Source organism: Gouania willdenowi, chromosome 22 (genome assembly GCF_900634775.1).
Source record: "Gouania willdenowi chromosome 22, fGouWil2.1, whole genome shotgun sequence".
NCBI lineage: Eukaryota > Metazoa > Chordata > Actinopteri > Blenniiformes > Gobiesocidae > Gouania > Gouania willdenowi.
Window position 1 is genome coordinate 10285070 of NC_041065.1, and position 20746 is coordinate 10305815.

At 39.3% G+C, this 20746-nt stretch overlaps 1 protein-coding gene across 5 annotated transcripts in view; it reads left to right on the plus strand.

The window, feature by feature from the left end:
- The window catches only part of LOC114456939 (SAM and SH3 domain-containing protein 1-like), an 88785-nt gene that overhangs the window by 52648 nt on the left and 15391 nt on the right, over positions 1-20746 (plus strand). For 4 of the 5 annotated variants that reach the window (XM_028439021.1, XM_028439023.1, XM_028439022.1 and 1 more), the window contains 3 exons: positions 15967-16095; positions 16946-16996; positions 18466-18515. In XM_028439021.1, the coding sequence (XP_028294822.1) occupies positions 15967-16095; positions 16946-16996; positions 18466-18515 (230 nt within the window). Of the gene's footprint in view, positions 1-10089; positions 10166-15966; positions 16096-16945; positions 16997-18465; positions 18516-20746 lie in introns of those variants that run through there. The other variant, XM_028439024.1, reaches the window with a different exon arrangement.

Sequence of the window (20746 nt, forward strand, 5' to 3'; positions counted from 1 at the left end):
TCAAAGGACTCCACTGTGATGACAGAGAAAGAGAGTTCTGATCTGAGCGGTTGGCCTCCATCTCCGGCCTGCCATGAGCACAGAGGTGACGGGCAGCCGTGCGGCTGTGTAGCCAGGCGGAAAACTGCCCTTTCTGCCTTCTTTAGCGCCTCCCGATGTACTTGTCCATCAATGCTTCCTCCATCCATCTGTAGCTTAGTATAATCTGCTGCCTCCTGACACAGATCTGACTTTGTTACCTCCTGCTGCTGTCTGATCATCACTGCTCACGAGTCAGCTGTCAAATACTAAAGATTACATGCTTAGATAGATTATTCTCCATGCCTAATCTGTTTGATTAATACTGGTTAATGAGGTCACCCTACTGATTCTTGGTTAATTACCTTTAGGCTACATAAAGATGGTTCTGTTTGTACTTTGTAAGATGCTCACAGGAAATGTTTCATCCTCCAACGGTCCAGTTTCAATGGGCTTCTCAAATCATTCATTGCCATCAGCCATCCTTCAACAGTCCCTCAGAAAAGTGAGTATGGCTGCTTTTTGCTGCCCCCTGCTGGTATTCGTTGTTCATAAAACCTTCTGCTCGCTCTCCTGACATTAATTTGGAGTACATGCTGCTGGCCTGTTTCTTTGGAGAACTATCTTTTATTCATAGTTCATTTCTGCTGCGTGTGGGTTGAAGAAGAATAGGCAGCGGAAGATCGAAAAGCCTCCTCAGGCGTGCTAAGGACGACTTACAGAAAGAATGAAAAACACATTCTATAAACTATTTATACCCAAGGTACCCAGACACCTGCTTTAAGACGCACATTATTTTCAAAGCTTTGTCATTTATGAAATAAGCTACCTGGTCAGAAAAAGGTTGCTCACTATATATTGTTGGATTCCTTCTTGCCTTGATGATGTGATATTTGGACCACTGTGCAACGTCGTCTCCTGCACATCTCACAGATTCTCATTGAGTTTCAGGTCTGGACTCTGGTGGCCAGTTCATGTGTGTAAATGATGTCTCATGCGATGAATCCTGGCATTGTCATCTTGGAATGTGCCCGTGTCATCAGGGAAGAAAAAAATGGATGGAAGCAATCAGTCGGAAGAAACCAAAGTGAACATTGAATCAGTGCTTATGCTAAAACAATGTCGGACTCCGTAATTTTCTGTGGTCCCTTACCAAATCTGACCAGTGATGACATGTATAGCCACATGTCATCATTTAACCGCTGGCTATCGAGGTGGTGTCCAGAAAACGAGGTGGGCTTCATTGATAGTTGGAGATCCTTCTGGGGAAAACCGAACCTGATAGGAAGAGATGGAATCCATCCTACTTTGGAGGGAGCATCTCTACTATCAGAAAACATGGCACAGTCACTGTTATGACATCTCATGAATGAGACCATGTTACAGAGGGGGAGTCCTCCACGCCCCTCTGCGCTTGCCTTAGGACAGTTTCCCTCCCATTGCTATTATGATAGCTGTGTTCATCGCCATGACAACTGTTGTGATGGTGATGAATATTATTTTATGGAGACGGTGTCTGTCCCCCGACCCAAATTTCACAATGATTTTAACATAAAATCAAATAAAAGAGCTATCAATTACAAAAATCTGAAAAAAAATTAAAATCTCACATATAGAAACACCAAAACATAAAACCATTAGATGTGCTCTATTAAATATTAGATCACTGAGATCCAAATCTCTACTAGTAAATGACCTTATCTCAGAAAATAACTTTGATTTATTCTGTTTAACTGAAACATGCCTGTATCAAGATGAATATGTTAGTTTAAATGAAGCCACTCCTCCCAGTCATTTAAATACTCATATGCCACGAGACATAGGCCGTGGAGGTAGTGTAGCAGCTATTTATCATTCCTCTCTCCTAATCTATCCTAAACCAAAGGCCAGTTACACTTCTTTTGAAAGCCTGGTTCTAAATTTATCTCATACCGAATCAAAAACCTGCCAGCCAGTCTTATTTGCGATAATTTACCGTCCTCCAGGCCCTTATTCTGAATTTCTATCAGAATTCTCTGAGTTTATGTCAAACTTAGTCCTCAGTTCTGATAAAATACTGATAGTAGGAGATTTTAATATCCATGTTGACAAAGATAGTGATAGCCTGAGCTCAGCCTTTATGTCCCTAATAGACTCAGTTGGTTTTTTTCAAACTATTAATGAAGCTACTCATGGTTTAAATAATACTCTTGATCTTGTTCTAACATATGGCCTTGATATTAATGAACTAAAAGTCTACCCTGAAAATCCTCTGCTATCAGATCACTTTTTAATATCTTTTAACATTATCCTCGAGGATCTCGCACTGTGCAATAAATTAGTTACGAGAAGAAATCTGTCCAATAGTGCTGTGGCTAAATTTAAAGAGGCCATTCCTGCTGCCTTAAACTCAGTGCACCATCCAATAAATAACTGTGATATTAATTATAGCCCCTCTCAACTGGATCTGCTTGTCGATAGCTCTGCTAGTCTACTAAAATCCACCTTGGACTCAATTGCCCCATTGAGGGAAAAAACTATTAAACGTCAGAGGAAAGCTCCGTGGTTTAGCTCTGAAACTCACACACTCAAACAAACAACCTGTAAATTAGAGAGAATGTGGCGCTCCAATAAAACAGAGGAGTCACGAATACTTTGGCAAGAAAGCCATAGTAAATACATGACAGCCTTACGACATACTCGATCTACTTACTATTCCTCACTAATTGAAGAAAATAAAAATAATCCGAGGTACCTTTTCACAAAGTCAGAGCTCTATTGAGCCCATGATTCCTCTAGCCCTCAGCTGTGAGGACTTTATGACATTTTTTAACGATAAAATTCATAAGATTAGAGATAAAATTAGCCACTCCCTGCCTTCACCTGGGCCTGCTGTACCATTAAATGTAAATAGGCCTAACCTAAACTGTTTCACACATATAGGACTTTAGGAACTTAACTATTAACTATTTCATCCTCCAAACCATCGACCTGCCTTTCAGATCCGATCCCAACTAAGCTGTTTAAAGAAGTTGTTCCCCTGGTCTGCCCATCTTTGTTGGAGACAATAAATATATCCCTATAAATAGGCTACGTGCCACAGTCCTTTAAAGTAGCTGTAATCAAACCCCTTCTCCAAAAACCTACTCTTGATTCCAGCACTTTAGCAAACTACAGGCCTATATCTAATCTTCCTTTTATTTCAAAGATTCTTGAGAAAGTTGTGGCAGCTCAGCTCTGTGACTTCCTTCAAAACAACAACCTGTTCGAGGACTTCCAGTCAGGTTTTAGAGCTCAACACAGCACAGAGACTGCTTTAGTTAAAGTAACTAATGATCTACTCTGGGCTTCAGATGAAGGACGAATCTCAGTGCTGGTTTTATTAGATCTTAGTGCAGCTTTTGACACTATAGATCACTATATTCTACTAGAGAGATTAGAGAAATCACTTGGAATCACAGGGACTGCCCTAAACTGGTTTAAGTCCTACCTATCTGATAGGTACCAGTTTGTACACGTGAATAATAGGTCTTCTGTGTACACTAAAGTAAGCTACGGGGTTCCTCAGGGCTCTGTGCTAGGTCCAATCCTCTTCTGTATCTATATGATCCCCCTTGGTAATGTTATGAGAAAATACTCTGTTAACTTTCACTGCTATGCTGATGATACCCAACTGTATGTATCAATGAAGCCAGGTGAACAAATCAGCTATCTAAACTTGAGGCCTGTCTAAAGGACATTAGGGCCTGGATGGACCAAAATTTTCTTCTTCTTAACTCAGACAAGACTGAGGTCATTGTACTGCGCCCACGACACCTTAGAGAAACCTATGCTAGCCTAACTGTCCTAGATGGCATTACTCTGGCACGAAGCACAACTCTTAGAAACCTTGGGGTTCTATTTGATCAGGATTTATCCTTCAACTCTCACATAAAACAAACTTCAAGAACTGCCTCCGTTCATCTCCGTAACATTGCTAAAATCAGATCTATCCTGTCTCAGGGCGACGCCGAAAAGCTAGTCCATGCTTTTGTTACCTCTCGACTGGATTATTGTAATTCTCTTTTAGCAGGCTGCCCGAGCAAGTCGCTTAAGACACTTCAGCTGGTTCAAAATGCTGCAGCACGTGTACTGACTAAAACTAGGAGAAGAGATCACATTACTCCTGTATTAGCCTCTCTGCATTGGCTTCCCATAAAATATAGAATAGAATTCAAGATTCTTCTTCTCACTTATAAAGCCCTAAATGGACAGGCACCAGTCTATCTCAAGGAGCTTGTAGTGCCATACAATCCCCCCAGAACACTACGATCTCAAAATGCTGGCCTACTCGTTGTTCCATTTGTCTCTAAAAGTAGTATAGGAGGAAGAGCTTTCAGTTATCAGGCCCCACTTCTCTGGAACCATCTACCAACCACGGTTCGGGGGGCAGACACCATCTCTACCTTTAAGGTTAGGCTCAAAATATTCCTCTTTGGTAAAGCTTTTAGTTAGGAACCAGCTCATAGCTCATAGTTAAGATGCAATAGGCATAGACTGCCGGTGGGGTCTGGCATGCTCGGTTGGAGAGAGGTTGGAGAGGGCGTTAAGAGAGAGGTCATTTAGGTTAGAGAGGGACCGGAGAGGGTCCCATTCCTCTCTCTAACACTCCCTCTATGTCTCATTCTTCCCTTGTGTGTTTGCTACTGTACTCCTTCTGGCTTTTGTCTTGCAGGTCCGTGAGATCCTCAGTGTGGAGTTACAGAGTCTCAACAACTCTGTCTCCACCCTTTCCTCTGCACACACCCAACACAGCATAACGTGGATGGCTGTTCATCATAGGAATGGGATCCACACAAGGTTCCTGCTGCTTAACAGAAGGTTTTCCTTGCCGCCATGATGAATTCATGTTGGGTGTGGGATACATATGTATGTGTATATACGTATATATGCATATGTGTGTATCCATAAAATGAAGAGTCCGTCCTTAAGACTGCTCTACTGTAAAGTGTCTTGAGATACCATTGGTTATGATTTGGCGCTATACAAATAAAAGATTGATTGATTGATTGATAACCTGATCATTTAATATATTCAAAGAGTCAGCTGACCTCATTGTTTGGCTAAAGAATCTAGACCTGATCAATTGCCCCCACAGGCTTGTACTGTAGCCTCTAGGCATGATGGGTAAATCCCTTTTTTCTTCTGACCCTAATGCTCCAATCAAACTGGAAAAGGCTAAATCTGGACTCATCAGACTACATGAGCTTCTTCCATTATCTTTGTGTTCCTACTTTCACATTACAACACAGCCCTGAGTTCTGCTGTTATTTTGATATCATTTGATGTCACTAAACGTCTAAGTCATCACCGATCACAATCATTTAACATTTCATTTCGACTAAGGGAGTGCGGTATATGTGGGAGACCGTATAAATGATATAAATTTAGCCTACAGTAGAGTTTTGGAGTCTATTGACCAATCATGTTAATGCTTGTTGACGACGTCATTGTATCTGCTCCGCATGACAACGGCTTCAAGCATAGCTTTTTTTTTTTTTATTTGAGCTACTGATTTGGACTTGGGTTGAATTTAAAAAGTCGGACAGTGAGGAGAAAAATGTGATTGAAAGATGTGTTGAGTGACTGCCTGCAAGCAAAGGTAACACAAGCAGTTTGTTCTATTGTTTAAAAACAAAACAAATCCACAGGTACTAGTTTTTAAAGGAAGGCGGGGCTAACAGTAGTGGTCCGTGATGATAGCTGCCTCCAAAACGTCATTGGCCTCCATTTATAGCAATAGCAAAATGTTATTGTAATAGCTGGGTTTCCACCCATAGAGGACAGTCACTCTTACAGCACTACTTGAAACCCAAAAACATATGGTTTCATTTGGGGTTTAGTTACTTTTTAACATGCGTTGGATAGTTCTTAATCTGATTTCAGTAGTTGGATCAGTCTCCTTAGATGTTTTCTTTGCTTAATACAGGCCAATATTTTTGACCTTTCTGAAAGATTAACACATTTTCCACAAACAGAGGTTGTGCCCTTTGACATACGTAAATGTTCCACAGATGGAAAGCTACTCACTGCACCTGAAATGGTTAAAACACTTGTCATCTGAGACAAAATCAACCATGCAGTCATTATCCAATGGGAGACATACGTATTTTTGTAGTTAAATCCAGATCGTGACCTCTATTAGGCCTAAAAGAGTGTGTGGACTATTTGTTACAAGGGGAAATTTCAATCTAATAAATACTCCAGGTGTGTCGGATTGAGGATTGATGTATTTTAAGACATTGCTTTGTTCACTGGTCACAGTAAAGACAACCTTACATGGTTTCCCACAAATTGTTTTGGGCACATTTTTCCCAAAATGTCTAGTTACACTGAAGCTTTAAAAGTCCCTTCCACTAGTACTATCCTTTCATGAGCTGCCACTCACCATAAGTCCTCATAATTACCGTACTCTCTGCATAATGCAGTCAGTTCTTGTGACAACAAACCAAGACCAATACATCACATTACCAGACAGCTAAACATACTGTATGTGATCACATCAGAGACTATGGCCCTTAATTTTGGTAATCCAAAGAACATACAGTACCAGATTTCTCAGAGTAGCATTTTTCTCCCTGCGCTGTGTACATGTGTGCTTAAAAATAAGATGTGGTGTAGAGATTTTGCAGCGCAGTTCAGTTGGAGGACAGCACGGTGCACCATGTGCTTCATTAAGATAAAACAGATTTTCATCCAAGGAAGAAGGTGTTTTACATCGCACCAGGGTCCGAAGCAGATTGCAGAAACAGGTTTTTAAAGGACTTTGTTTTTATTCACAGAGGGAGTGATGCAGCATCAGCCTGCAGTGTCCCAGCAAAACTACACCTCTCAGCTGATGTTCACAATTTCAAAATAACATTTCTTAAATTATTTTAAGTTTAACACATAGGGGAGAGTGGGGTAAGTTGAGCCAAAGGATCAGATGAGCCATGCCTTGTTGCTTGGAAACGGTAAAAAACACTGATCATCTGACCACATATTTAGGAGGAAGGCGTTAATTCATGGAGTCTGTAAAGGTAAGAACTACATGGGTAAAGTGATTTTCAAAAAAACATTTTTCACTCTTGAAAGCTCCTATGGTAAACTTACCTTAAGTTGTGCACAAGAATGCTTTTTTTGAAACATGCCAAACAGTTAAAGCACATGGGAGCTTTAATTCCACTTTAACTGAGAATAAAAGTTAAATACTCTATAAACTGACCTTGTAAACACTTAATTCCTAATGCATATGCATTTCCGAATTAAACTTAAAGGGGACATATCATGCTAAATCCACTTTTTTTAGCCCTTAAATGCATTTTTATGTATATTTAGATTGTTTAGAAGCACAGAAAAGTTCAAATTAATCTCTTCAGGTGCTCCGTTGATATCTTTATATTCTGTTTTGGTCATATTTTTCAATCTGTTTCGATTTTTCGATTCTCTATTACGTTTTTTGAACAATAACGTCAGCGGAACTGCCAAATTAGGACATCGACTCCAGGCCCAACACTTCGAGCAATCCGCCATTTTTATTTCTCGCTTTTATTTTGTAGTCCAAGCTCCAGGATGCAGAAGTTACGAGAGGAGAAATCAAAATGTTGGGTTGTTGGATGTAGTAACCCACACGCTTCATTACACCGTCTCCCAGCATCAGAACCTTTTCAAAGTGCCTGGTTGAGTTTTATTTTTCACGGAAATGTACCCACATCTGTGGGTAAGGTCATTTTTGTGTGCGCGAAGCACTTCAAGGATGACTGCTTCTGCAACCTCCGCCAGTATAAAGAAGGATTTGCCAAAAGACTTTGTCTGATTGAGGGTTCAATTCCTTCTATCTTTGGAGACGACGAACAGAGCACTTCGGTAAGCTGTAAAGAACGCTAAAAAGTGTGATGATAAGACGTCCTTGTCATTGTTTTGTTAGCATTAGCAGTTGCACCATTTTCATATGTTAGCGCTGTGCTTATTTTAGATCCTTGATGATATGGCCTACGTGGTTGAATTTAAGTCTAGAAGTTTTCATTAGTCATTTCATTTTGCCGTTTTTGTCTCCGAAAAGACTGTATTAAAATGCATTTCGTGACGTTAGCTTGGCGCTAGCGTTAGCTCGGTGCTTGTGTTAGCTCACTTGTTAGGGTTCTGCAGGTTCATCATCTTCATTTTCATTTCGCTCAGCTGGATCCGACTCTGGCTGGAACATGTAAGGCTGGATGGACAAGTCTTCTGTTGTTGACATTTTGTAAATAACGTGTGAATAAACTTTTTCTGCACCGCTACATAGCCGTATCTCTTCTATCAAACTACAAAAATGGCCGAGCAGGGTGGAGTTGAACCTGGAGAGGGGGCGGGGTATGAAGTGTCTCATTTGCATTTAAAGAGACCGCACCAAAATGAGTTGCTCTCAGAAGCACATCAGAAAAGGGGTAGAAAAGGGGCCTGTGGAGCTATAATAATGAGGAATTCAGACCCAAGCATTGCAGTTCCGCTTTATATAGACCACAACTGTATGATGTATATGTGAAAAGGAAGGACTTAAAACCATGATATGTCCCCTTTAAATCCTAATTAGGTGGCTGGTTTATTCTGATTTTAATTCCTAATTAAATAATTCCTCTATCTTGTAAACATTTATTTCCGCTCTAAGTTAATTCTAGTCATTCTGCGCATGCGTGGCCAGTCGCGATGACGCACTGGTGACGACATAATCCAAGATGGGGGCCCGGACTAGAGCTGAGACTCTTTATTTACTAAGAGCCTTAGAAGACATTGATGTAATGAAAATAGTGGATGGATTGAAGTTGTTAGAGCTACTATCTTTACCAAGGAGCAAATATTTATTTCTGGTTATTGTTTTCCAGAGTTTTACTGGGCTTTATTTACTGGTGATTAGTTTCTATCTCCTTCTCCTGCTCCGCGGACCAAAGTGAAACTGTGTGTTATTGTCGAGCTGCTGCTTCAACTACAATAAAATACAATGTGTGGTCTTCTGTGTTGTAGCCGACAATAAAAGGTTTGTTGTGTGTTTTTCTCGATAGACTTGACATGTCACAGTTGCTCCCTGTCCAATCAGAACCCTTCCCAACCCCCACACCTAAAGCAAAAAACCTGATTTCCATGTAAACCTCAATTCTTAATTACTATTTCCACGTAAACACGAAGCAGAACACTTTAATTTAGAATGATTTAATTCGTAATAACTAATTCCAAATTAAAAAACATCATGTAACCGTGGCCATTCTGTTTGTATGAAGGGCTGCACAACATCCTGAAATACGTGCAGATATATTAGTTAACGACAAAACTATGATTGCCTTAATGTAGTGATCCTAAATATGACAAATGGCTCATCTTACCCCACTGTCCCATACAGTAAAGGAGAGAACACACCTTCTGTTAACACCTTGAATAATTACACAACTGGGCCTCTCTGTGTTCTATGTGGGCTGTGCTGCTCAGAATAGGATTCATCTCTCCACTGCTAGACTTTTACTCACAATGATATAAGTTGAACACAGAACATAGAAACATGTTCCATGAAGGTGTTTGAGCTATCTGAAATACATTAAGTTGCTGATTTCTGTGAGTTCTGCTCACTTTATTGCGGTGATAACTTAATCTTCCAACATTTTTGGGGCGGTAGTTTATAGTTTTTCGAGTCTGATTTCACATCAGTTGACTTCGGCGTTCACTGGGCTCTTGAGAGCAACCTATTCTTTTCAGTAGTAGTTAATTAAATTATTTGGAGTGGGTGTCCCATCATATTTAGCAGGGATGGATGGCCTGTAATGAAGGCATAGGGCTGATCTTTCCTCACTGCAGACATAAACACGCCAACACTAAAGCTAATGGTTTATTTGAACATGTGACTCAGCGTGTCTCTGTGGGCTGCAGCTGGAGAGAGTGGAGGACCCCACCCAGCAGCACCGCTGGGAAACTTTGCTCACCACTCCTCTCCCCCACTTCTTCCTCCACGCACCTCCCCCGAGCCAATACTCCCTCTAATTTATGCATGGGGCCAACCCTCCCTTCCACCTCAGGGTGTATTGTCCTTCCACACTTTCAAAGCAGAGCCTTTCACTGACTTTACAGAGCAGTGGTGGAGCAGGAAGCTGGATAACAGAAGTTGGCAGCCAGATGCTTGTTTGTGGTGAGTGTATTTTTATGTCTACATAGGAATGTTCTCCATTGGTTGAAGCTGGTAGCTCCATGGAAATAATTTCAGGAGAAACTTATTTTGTTTTATATTGACACACGTTTTTCTCATAGTTTGAATGAAGATTTTTTTTTGTACGACAGGTTGTTTTATTAAATAGAACAAGTAGAGACACGTATGGACTTGATCTTTGAAGACATCACTCTATTGTAGAGTGGCATCAGTCTGCATTAACGGGATGACTCTAGTCCAGACTTGTCCCAATTTCACTTTCTCATTTTTTGTCTTTAAAGACAACTTTAGTATCTTTTTACACTTTTCTAGACCTGGTGTTTTGGGATATTTTGTGACATCACTGTTCAGTTCTAGTCAATTATGTTCATATCATCAGTATTTCAACAGGAATAAAGTCATGAAGAAGATTTCATTCAAAGTATGCTTTAAGGTCAAGTCGAACATCCTCGACAAAGTGTCATTAATTCTTTACCAAATATAAAAATATGTAAAATTAAAGCAATGTTGTATTGTTTATACAGTACAACTTTAACTTTGTGAAGCCTGGAATGGAAAACACAACAAAATGCAGCAAGAAATTACTTAATGAATTTAAAAGTTTCATTTTTTACTTTTTATTTTGTTTTGAAGATCTGAAATGTTTAATAAAAAAATGTCAATGGAAAAAAGTATTGTCAATATAACCACCATGTGGATTGAAGACAGTTTAGCACAGGCTTAAAAATGTAAGTATCTGATATGTTGATGTGGAAATCATCAGTGGAAACAGTTGGAATTCAGCATAAAGAAACAACCTCTAACTTAACAAACTTCAAAAAGGTTTTTTGTCACATAGCAAAGCCCCTTTTGTGTCGTTTTTGCCTGTGCGTCCACTTTGAATGTCTGAAACCAGAGCTAGAAATAACATCTGGGAGTCCATAGCAGCGTGAGGTGACTGGTTTGCTGATGGTTTGTGACCCCCGTTAAACAACAGTCATTAGGCCTTTTGGGCCCTGAGGCCACGTGGGTCTATTGTCCTATGAGATGCTCATTGCCTCAGAAACGTGACACCACACTCTCCTTTTCTATTTACTGTGATGGTGTCTCACGCTGCAGATCTTGGTTTGGACACCAGTCATTTAGAAACTGAAGAAAATATAATAAAACACACAGTAGTGTTTTTTGCTTTTTGGGTTGCAACCTTTTTTGTTGGAGAAGTTATTCCTCTGTTTATATTAATCCGTGAAAAGGTTGAACACATGCACCATGTCTAAAGAGGTCTTTGGATACGGGATGGTCATGTTGCTGAGTTACAAAGGGCTGTTTATGTGGATTAGAGACTGCAGCAGCCTCACAGCAGAGCTTCTCTGTGCTGTTTCTTCCCTGTATGAAAAGCTGCCAGATTTTTTATTTTTTTTGTGTCGTTTTTGACCCCAGGGCATGTCCTTCACCCAATGAATGAGCCTCTTTTCTGGACAGTTGAGCAAGTCACAGTCTATCACGAGAGCACAAGTGAGAGCTCAGTCTTTACTCTTCATTGTGGAGGGTTGTTTTCAGTGAGCACATCTGAGCTTTGGCACGAGTCGAGCTCAATCACTGTAATGATGGTGCATCACATACTGTAATGAGCGTACTGGACGGTGATCACTCACACTCAGGCATCCTTAGTTATTACAGACTGATGAACAATCTCTGATGCTGGCAGAAAAGAAATCCCTGGTGCCATGTTGTTTTTTTCAGCTGAGCGACTCACTCAAGTCTCACTGGACTACTGTCACTGTTTGACCTGGTTTGAGAATTCCTGAAGAGTAAAAGAAGATCACACAGTTTCTCCATCCAACGTGCGATCATCTGTTAGCAATATTTTTTATTTTTCACGTTGATCATGCTAAAATTATCTGTGGTTTTTACTGCATTTGTCAAATATTTCAGTAAATCAAGATCCCGGTAATAGCTAAACTAGGAAAATATCTAAAAACATGCGCTAATAATAGATGTTAGAAGTGTTGGACCCACAAGTCTGTGACTCTGAACACGATTAGCAAGAAGGCGAAAGATGGATTGCTGACTTAACTCTGGCTTTTCTTTCTTTACTTTCACCGAGTTGTTTTCACTGAGAACCATAGAACTTACATGTATGTTCCTGCTAAGGTTTCCTTATAAATCAAGAGTTGGTCAAACTATAACCACACAAGTCATTCTTTATTCTAAATTGGAGGCCGACCAAAAGGGGTTTTATGAGATTACCAATCCCATGTATAGTTGGGGTGAGTATTGGCAAGGATGTTGCAATACGATACGTATTGCGATACTTGGGTCACAATATAATATTATCGCGATATATCACGATATTCTACCCAGTTAATATCAAAATTAAACGTAGAGATGAAAAATGAAGTTGCTGTATGTTCATTAGAAGATATTGATCATTCAGAGGACAAATTGACTCAAAACTATTTGCTTCAAAACATCCTATTTATTATTATTATTATTAGTGTTTTTGCACATTTTCACTGAAAAAACGAAAATGCAGTGTTACACACTGACATCATAAAATAAAGTGCAACAAGTTTCTTTTCACTGTAACTAGTGTGTAGAAGTCTCAAAGTAACCATGACAACATAATGACAGCATTGTAACAACGGTAGGTGAGAACATTAGGGATAAATTACCCTGAGTTACTGATTTATCCTATTGTCAGTGTAAACACTGATCTGAACAGATTATATGAAAATAAAATGCCTGTGCATACATAAGTATTGCAGGCATTACACACTGCCATCATAAAATCCAGTGCATCAAATAACCATTGCAACACATTGAATTTTGTAACCACCACTGAAATATTGCACAAATATACAAAAATATTGATTAAATATAAAAAATAAACAAAAAATTTAAAAATTCATTTAAAAATTTTTTTTCAGACCCCTAATGTATCGGTTATTATTAGCCACTGTATCTGATATCGGCCGATATATGAAAAAAGAACATTCGTATACACAGGATATATACTGTACATAAAGAAAAATTCTTACCAAACACCCAAAATATAGTTCAAGACAAGGAAGCTAAACACTACTACTACTATTAGAATAAGGAACTTTAATTAGTAACACTGTCAAGTTCAACTGTAAAAGCAATAATTAATTAGAAAAGGCAAACTTGTGCAAGTTGTATTAATCAATTTCACGCTATATTCTACTATATTCTACAAAACAAAATGGCAATATGTTGCTTGTATTTGAAAATGATGTTTCAGGCGTCCTGTCAGTGCTACAGTGCAACCAGAGAAACATTTCAGTTATTAGTGAATGTACAAAATGTTCCTTATTTTGTCATTGTAATGTCAGAAAGCCCACAGCTGGAGAGATATATGACTATAAAACAACAGGTGAAACAGTTAAAGCCCCAGTCAAATCAAATTAGCAGTTTTATTTAGAAAGTAAGCAGGGGCATCAGATAAGAAACTTTATTAATGACTTGTTAATCTGTGACCTACGCCCCCTGTCAGGTGTTTGTTCGTTACAAATACAAACACCCGACAAAACAAATATATACTGACCTCTTAAGGAAACCATTGTGAAGCCAGGGGTCAGTAGATCATAAAACCTCAGCAAAAATTGGGATTTGTTATTTTTCCTGCCTGATAAATAAGCTCAGCATCCAGGTTGTACAATTGACGGAAGCTTAAAGAGACGGAGTTCATTTAGGAGAATGTAGCTGTGTGTGTGGACAAAGCCTCGTCCTTTTTCAGTAGCGATAACTTTGAATGCAAAGGGAGCATTGTATGTGCGTCACAGCGAGAATCTTCTGGTGTGGGGTCAGGTCTGAGGTGGTCTGAGGAGGTGTAGGGGGTCGCCCTCCAGGAAGAACCCAGGCTGCAGGAGACTGGCCCAAAGCAGGGTGTTTCACATGTTTCACTCCTCTTGATGCTTTATCTCTGAGCTTCCTGGATGTTTGTTCTTCTGATGGCGGTGCTAAAGTGGAAAACAATGGTTTATCAGGAGGACAGTGTTGACTGTTTGGTGTCTCTTTCCCCTCAGACAAGGGTGGACAGGCCATCTGGCATACCGGGCATTGTGCTGGTGGGCTGTCGACCCAAAGTGGGCCCTTACCGTTCCGCTATTTTTTTTTTTTTTTTTTTTTTTTGACGAGCGAGTGGAGGCAGACATGGTAACAGGAGGGCAATTGGCAAATTAAGAGGAACCAGGTGGTATGTAATAGCAATGGGTAGCTTAAGGCAGGCATACACTGTGCAAGTTCTGACCCATTTTGAGACAATTTTCAACTCGTGCGTGTGCGAGTCTCTGCTAGATCGTGTGTCGTGCATCGTGTAGTATACACGGGGTCACGAGAAGCAATGAACACCTCCTGACCAACTCCCGTTCAGCAATCAAACATGTTTGAAATCCAGTCGCTCCTTGTGAGGGTATCTCACAGTTGAAGCAGTGCCACGGACCGGTTTACCTTAAAGCTAGGGTAGGCGATTTTCTCCAGATACACTTATTCAGTTTTTGGTTGAAATTGTCTTTATGTTCTGACAGAAATTAAGTTCTTATGTACTCTGAAAAAGGAACACAGAAAAACTATCATTTGTAGCAGCTGTAAATCTGTAATAACTTCGACCAATGGAAAAAAACAAACCATTTTTTTTAAACAATCACGTCTCGCTGCTTGTTCTCGACCCCTCGCATGCATGAGCTCACACTGAAAGCAAGAGTTAAAACAGAGTTTTTGGTCACGTTTTTTAACATGTATAATGGTAAAGTTTATTGTTTACTTACTGCTGAATGAGACAACAAATTTTCTACACAATACAAGCGATGAGCTGAGCTCCTCTTCTGCAGCAGCTGTGCGCATGCATGTGAGTGAGACGGAGCACAGAGGGGAGGGGCGAGGGGGGTAAAGGCGGAGCCGACGGGGATGCTACATTCAAAATGATGCTAGCTTTTGAAAATCGCCTACCCTACCTTTAAACTCTCACACTGCGCATGCATGAACACCGTAGGACCGCTGTAAAATTGACAGACTGTACTGCCCACGTCTGTCCAGCCAGATCCTGGTCCATCACATCGCCGTCTTTCCTTTTTTAAAGCTCTTTTTGTGGAGATTTGCGAGTGTCTCTCCACTTCCGGGTTCTTCTTCTTTGTCTGTTTTAATGGTGACACTTTAGAGTTCTTCTTCTTCTTCGTATTTCCGCAATCAAGACCCCGACGTGTCATGTATGAACGTACAGTGTGAGCAGTCAGATTGTGTCAGAGTGTCGGTTCGTACAGTGTGAGAACATGAATCGTGAGCTGCACACATTCGTCGGTCAGTTTGAACTGGTGCTGAGTGCAATGATTCAAAAACTTGCACAGTGTATCCTGGCCTTTAAATGGGCAAAATATGGCAAACAATAGTGAAAATGGGCAAAAATATGGAACAAAAAGAGGCACAATGTAGGAGAAAAAGGAAACAAGTGGTATTTATTGGGCAAAAATTAGCTTATTTGGATGAAAAGTGGCCAAAAGAAATTAAAGAACAAAAATTGGATAAAAACTATTTGCAAAAATGTACAAAAAATGGATATTTATTTGCAAAAGGAAGCTGAAGTCTGAAAAAAGATTCAGAACTTCTTGAAAAAGGGCAAAATTTGGACAAAGGAAGTTGCAAAATGGAAATGGGTAGAAAGGGATCACTGACTTAATAATGGCTTCTACATGGTGTTCGCTGACAATGTAGTGGGCGGGTCTGAATTTTTGTCCCTGTCCACCCCTGCATTCAGAAGTGTTTGAATTCCTCTTTCTCTTTTTCAGGATGGCTCAGTAGGGAGCATTGATGCCCTGGCTCAGGAATACTCCCAGTATTACTGCACCTCCCTCAGTGACGTGTGTGAAAGGATGGAAGAACTCCGCAGACGCAAAGTCTTACAAGATGAAGAGATGGTGAGCACTTCACCCTCATTTTCAACTTGTCGCCTTGTTTTCCTGAGATTGATCGGATAATTCAGCCATTTGTCTTTGCATACTTAATGAAACCAATTACCCAGCTCTATCAGAGAGTGACAAAACACAATTAGCTGCTCATCTACATGTGTTTATTCAGCACAAAAGCAAATAAACACCTTTTCTTCAATGTTTATTCAAGCAATGATGAATCTTTCCCCCTCTGGGAGACAAATATATCAAGATTCTCATTCATTCATTCATTCATCATCTAGCCTGCTTCTCTAACTTCACTCACTACAATATGTTGACTCTGTTGTCAGACATTAAAAGAGAATAATCGACAGTTTTTGAATAACTAAATAAATGTATTGACAGTATCCTACACAGATCTGAATACATCTTGTTGTTAAATTTTAAGTTATAATTAAATCTGCCTTTTAGTTTTTTATATTTAGTAAACTACACAATGTGTTGCACAATTTGTTGTTGTGTTTTTTTTCTTTGGTTGTTATTTTATTTAGTTTTGCCTTGGTTTCATAGGGAGGCACAGTGTATCTTTTGTGATTTTGTTTTTTTGTTGAGTGATTTAATAAAAAAGAAATTAAAAAGTTAAAAAGTATACTAATTTAGATTTTCTTTTTCTAATATTTTTAATACAGTGCATTGTTACTTTTTTTTTTAAAAAAAAAAGGATTCTTTCAATGGTTTCTTGTGGTTAGTTGCTTATTATGGTCTTTTAAAAGGTAATTGGGTGGGTGAATCAGTGTGCTGGCTGATTCTTCTGTCTGTGTTTTGCATTGACTCTGTAATTCACCTCCGTTTTGCTTCCTGTGCGTTTGTGTTGCAGGGAAAGGTTGACTCACTGGCCACATCACTGCTGCTGCGCTCTCAGATCCAGGTGAGTGTCCGGCTCTGAATGTGTCAGACCTCTGGAGAACGCCACTTCCTCTTCTGTGGTGTCAGTAGGTCGACTAATAAAAGACTGAGAAACTGCCTCGTCATGCATGTTTTAGAAGAAAAAAAAGTCCTTTGAGACAAAGTAACACCAAACTGTAAAAGAGACGACAAATCCTGGAGATATGAGACCAAGGGATGTCCTTAATATATGATTACATGTAGTTTTTTCTATCATGTTTACCTGATGTAATTCTAATCCACAGCCATACTAATGAAACTTTGAAACCAATGAACTATTTTTTGTTGCGACACCCAATGACCTCTGACCCAAGTGAATGCTTTGTAAATCATAGAAACACGTGTAAAAAAGACAACAATACTGCTCATGAGTCGTATAAAAAGGGATTTAGACATTTATTAGGGGAAAGTTTGACTTCATTATTACACTGTAGTTTGTAGATGGCTCACCAGGGTCAATTACATTTTTCAGTCACAATTACATTTTCAATTACCCATGTTCAATTACAATTACAGTTGCTAGCATTTTTTTCCAATGACAATTTAATTACAATGATTTTTTATCCTCAGAAAGTCAACTACAATTACATTCTCAATTACTAAAGTTCAATGACAATTAATGACAAGTTCTGAGCTTGAAATAAATAACCTAATAAAAATTAACTTAGCTTTCTGTTAGCATCTGTTATGATAACGGGTCCTAAATCAGCTGTCAAATACACTAATAACAAATGTCTATCATCTCATTTCTTTCCTATCTATTGGTTACCTTGTTAGGCTTCATAATCAATGAAAATACAGGTTCTAAGATTTTTGGTACGGACATCTGAGAATTTTTTGTCAGTATACCCCTAGATTTAAATTATTTTTATATTATTTTTAAAATGGTAAAATGTGGGAATAATTGTTAACTACATATATATAGAACTGTACATAGAACTGTAACATGGTTCCCTGGTTTTGCGTTAAATTACAATTGACAACTGTCATATAATTTTCATGGGAATCACAATTACAAAGTCATTTATCTGAACTCAATTACAATTTCATTACCATTATGACAGCAACACATTTTAAAAATTACAATTACAATTTTAATTTGAATTACGCCATAATTGTAATTAATGATCAATTATCAATTACGCAATTACAATTATAATTGACCCCAACCCTGTGGCTCACTGTACTAGACTTGTATTTATCTGTATTATATATGTATATTTGAGCATTTGTATGATATTTTCCTGGAGGTGTTTACTTGTATTTAATTATCAGTCTTTCATTTAATTATGTACATTTTCTTTTCTTTTCTATGTTTTAGTGTTTCTTCTTTCCATTTGAAATATTCTGGAGCCATTTCCCCCTGGGATAAATAAAAAATATCTGATTCTGATTTATTCAAACTGTAGCATTACTACAATGTAGATTTAGTTCACTCTTCATCTCTTTCAGGAATCCCTCGGGCTCAGCAGCACAGCAATGACTCCAGAGATCAACAGAAGGTAAAATACAAACCACCTCATGCATCATTAAAAACTGAGAAACAGCCCCATCTAAAGTTTATGATGTTTCTTTAGTGACACGTTGAGGCTGGGGGAAGCCAAGCCTAAAGTCATTTGCATGTACAGTAGTAGTAGTACTTGTGGTAACCTTAAGATTCATCGCTGAGTCATGCTTTATTGCTTTTTTTTTTTAAATTCAAGTCTCATCCATTATGGCTGCTGAGCATGAACATTTCCACTGCTCTATCTTAGTCACCTCTATGGATACCATCATTTCCTCACTTTCCTGCTGCCTTCAGATCAAATTTAGGAGCTACTTCCTTCCTTCCCCCCATTGTTAGTGTTGAAGGATTACAATGACTCGTCACATTTCATCATTAGAAAGAAGAATAAGATGAAAGAATGCAGGTGATGGCTGATGACTAAGCAGTGCATTTAGTTTGATTTGTTTGCTCAATGTTTTTGCTTCATAGTAAGGTCCATGAGCCATCTCACATCAGTGTAAATAGGAGCTTTAGCTGCCCCCTAGTGGGGAGTCATGGCCAACTTGAGGAGAAAAATCCTGGTATAGTTATTTGTGTTTAAAGGTGCAGCCTGCGACTCTCAAATCCCTCCCTCCTTGCTGCTCTCTTGCCCTGCCTCCAAACTTTCCAAAGTCCCTCCCTCAGAGGAGCTAAAAGCTAACGTTAGTCTGACAGCAACACCACAGTAATATAACATGCTCTGTTAAAAGCATATTACTGCAGTGCTTCTCTCTCTCTATGTGCACAAACCTCAGCAGCAGCAACAACAACACAGTGTCACTTACAGCAGCTCACACACAGGCTGCTGCGTGCACATGAACAACACATGCACTACAGAGTTCTAGTGTAACAGTTACAAATCAAACATAATGTAAATCAAGCAGCAGTAACTACCTTTCAAGCAGAAAAGTTGCCAATTCCATCTTTTACTCTTCCAGACCATACACTGTAAAAAAGACGGCGCTCTAGCTCCGGGAAGGGGGCGGGACCTGTGAGCAACAGCTGTCAGACAGTCCATCAAACGCAATCCTGGCTCTGATTGGTTATTTTTGCTCAGTCGCGGTGCATTCTGGCAATCTGCCAAAGGCTGCAGGAGCCTGTTTTTATCACACAAACTACTAGTTTGATGTAAAGCTGTCCTTGCATAGTGACAGCTTTAGCCAATATTTTATAAGAGTTGCAGACTGCACCTTTAAATATATTTATTAAATTTTGCACACCTCAAATTCTTCAATATAAAAGACATTGCGCCCTTCCTCTTTAAATCCTTAGTGGAAATGGTGTCCAGTACCGTGTCACAAGGCTTATGTGGGAAATCTGCTACAGTCCCCCTCACCTAATGTCTAATCTGCAAATATCTAAAGAAATGAAATGCGGGAAGAATCATTTCTGAGATAATTGTTGAAAATTTGCAAAGTTACCTTGTATACAGAGATTGGCTATACTTTTAATGCCATTCTTATGCCACGTTGTAAATGTGTTGTCATGCATGGAGGGCTGGAAAAGATGATTGTGTGTTGTTTCCTAAATTGTAGATAGATTCTCACTGAGTGAACCACAGTATAATTAGTGCCAGATACACTGGGCAGAGATATAGGCATGGGTGAGGCTAAAAGAGCTGTAGTGAACCCAAAACATCATACTGTGTAAATTTAAACAGAAATGTAAACAGTTTAAAGACAAACTACAATGTAAAGAAGCCTTACATGACCAGAAAATAATGCTATAAAACTTTACTTGAAATTGTATACATAAGGCTGACATTACGCTGTCATTAGCATTAATAAGGTGTCATGACGGCTGTCATTAAGTGTTGTTTGCTAAATTATGACACCTTTGGAGCTATGTTGGCATTTTTTGGGTTAGGTGGAGGGATCTAGTGGGGTTAAGGCTGGGATACACTGTGCGATTTTTTCTTGAATCGTTGTCCTCAGCTCCAGCTCAAACTGTGCGACTCACGCGCAGCTCACGATTCATGTTCTCACACTGTACGAACCGACACTCTGACACAATCTGTCTGCTCACACTGTACGTTCATACAAGACACGTCGGGGTCTTGTTTCTGGAAAGGCAACGTACAAATTAGAAGAAAAAGAAGAAGAACTCTGAAGCGTCACCATTAAAACAGACGAAGAAGAAAAACCCGGAAGTGGAGAGACACTCGCAAATCTCAGCAAAAAGAGCTTTAAAAAAGAAAAGACAGCAATG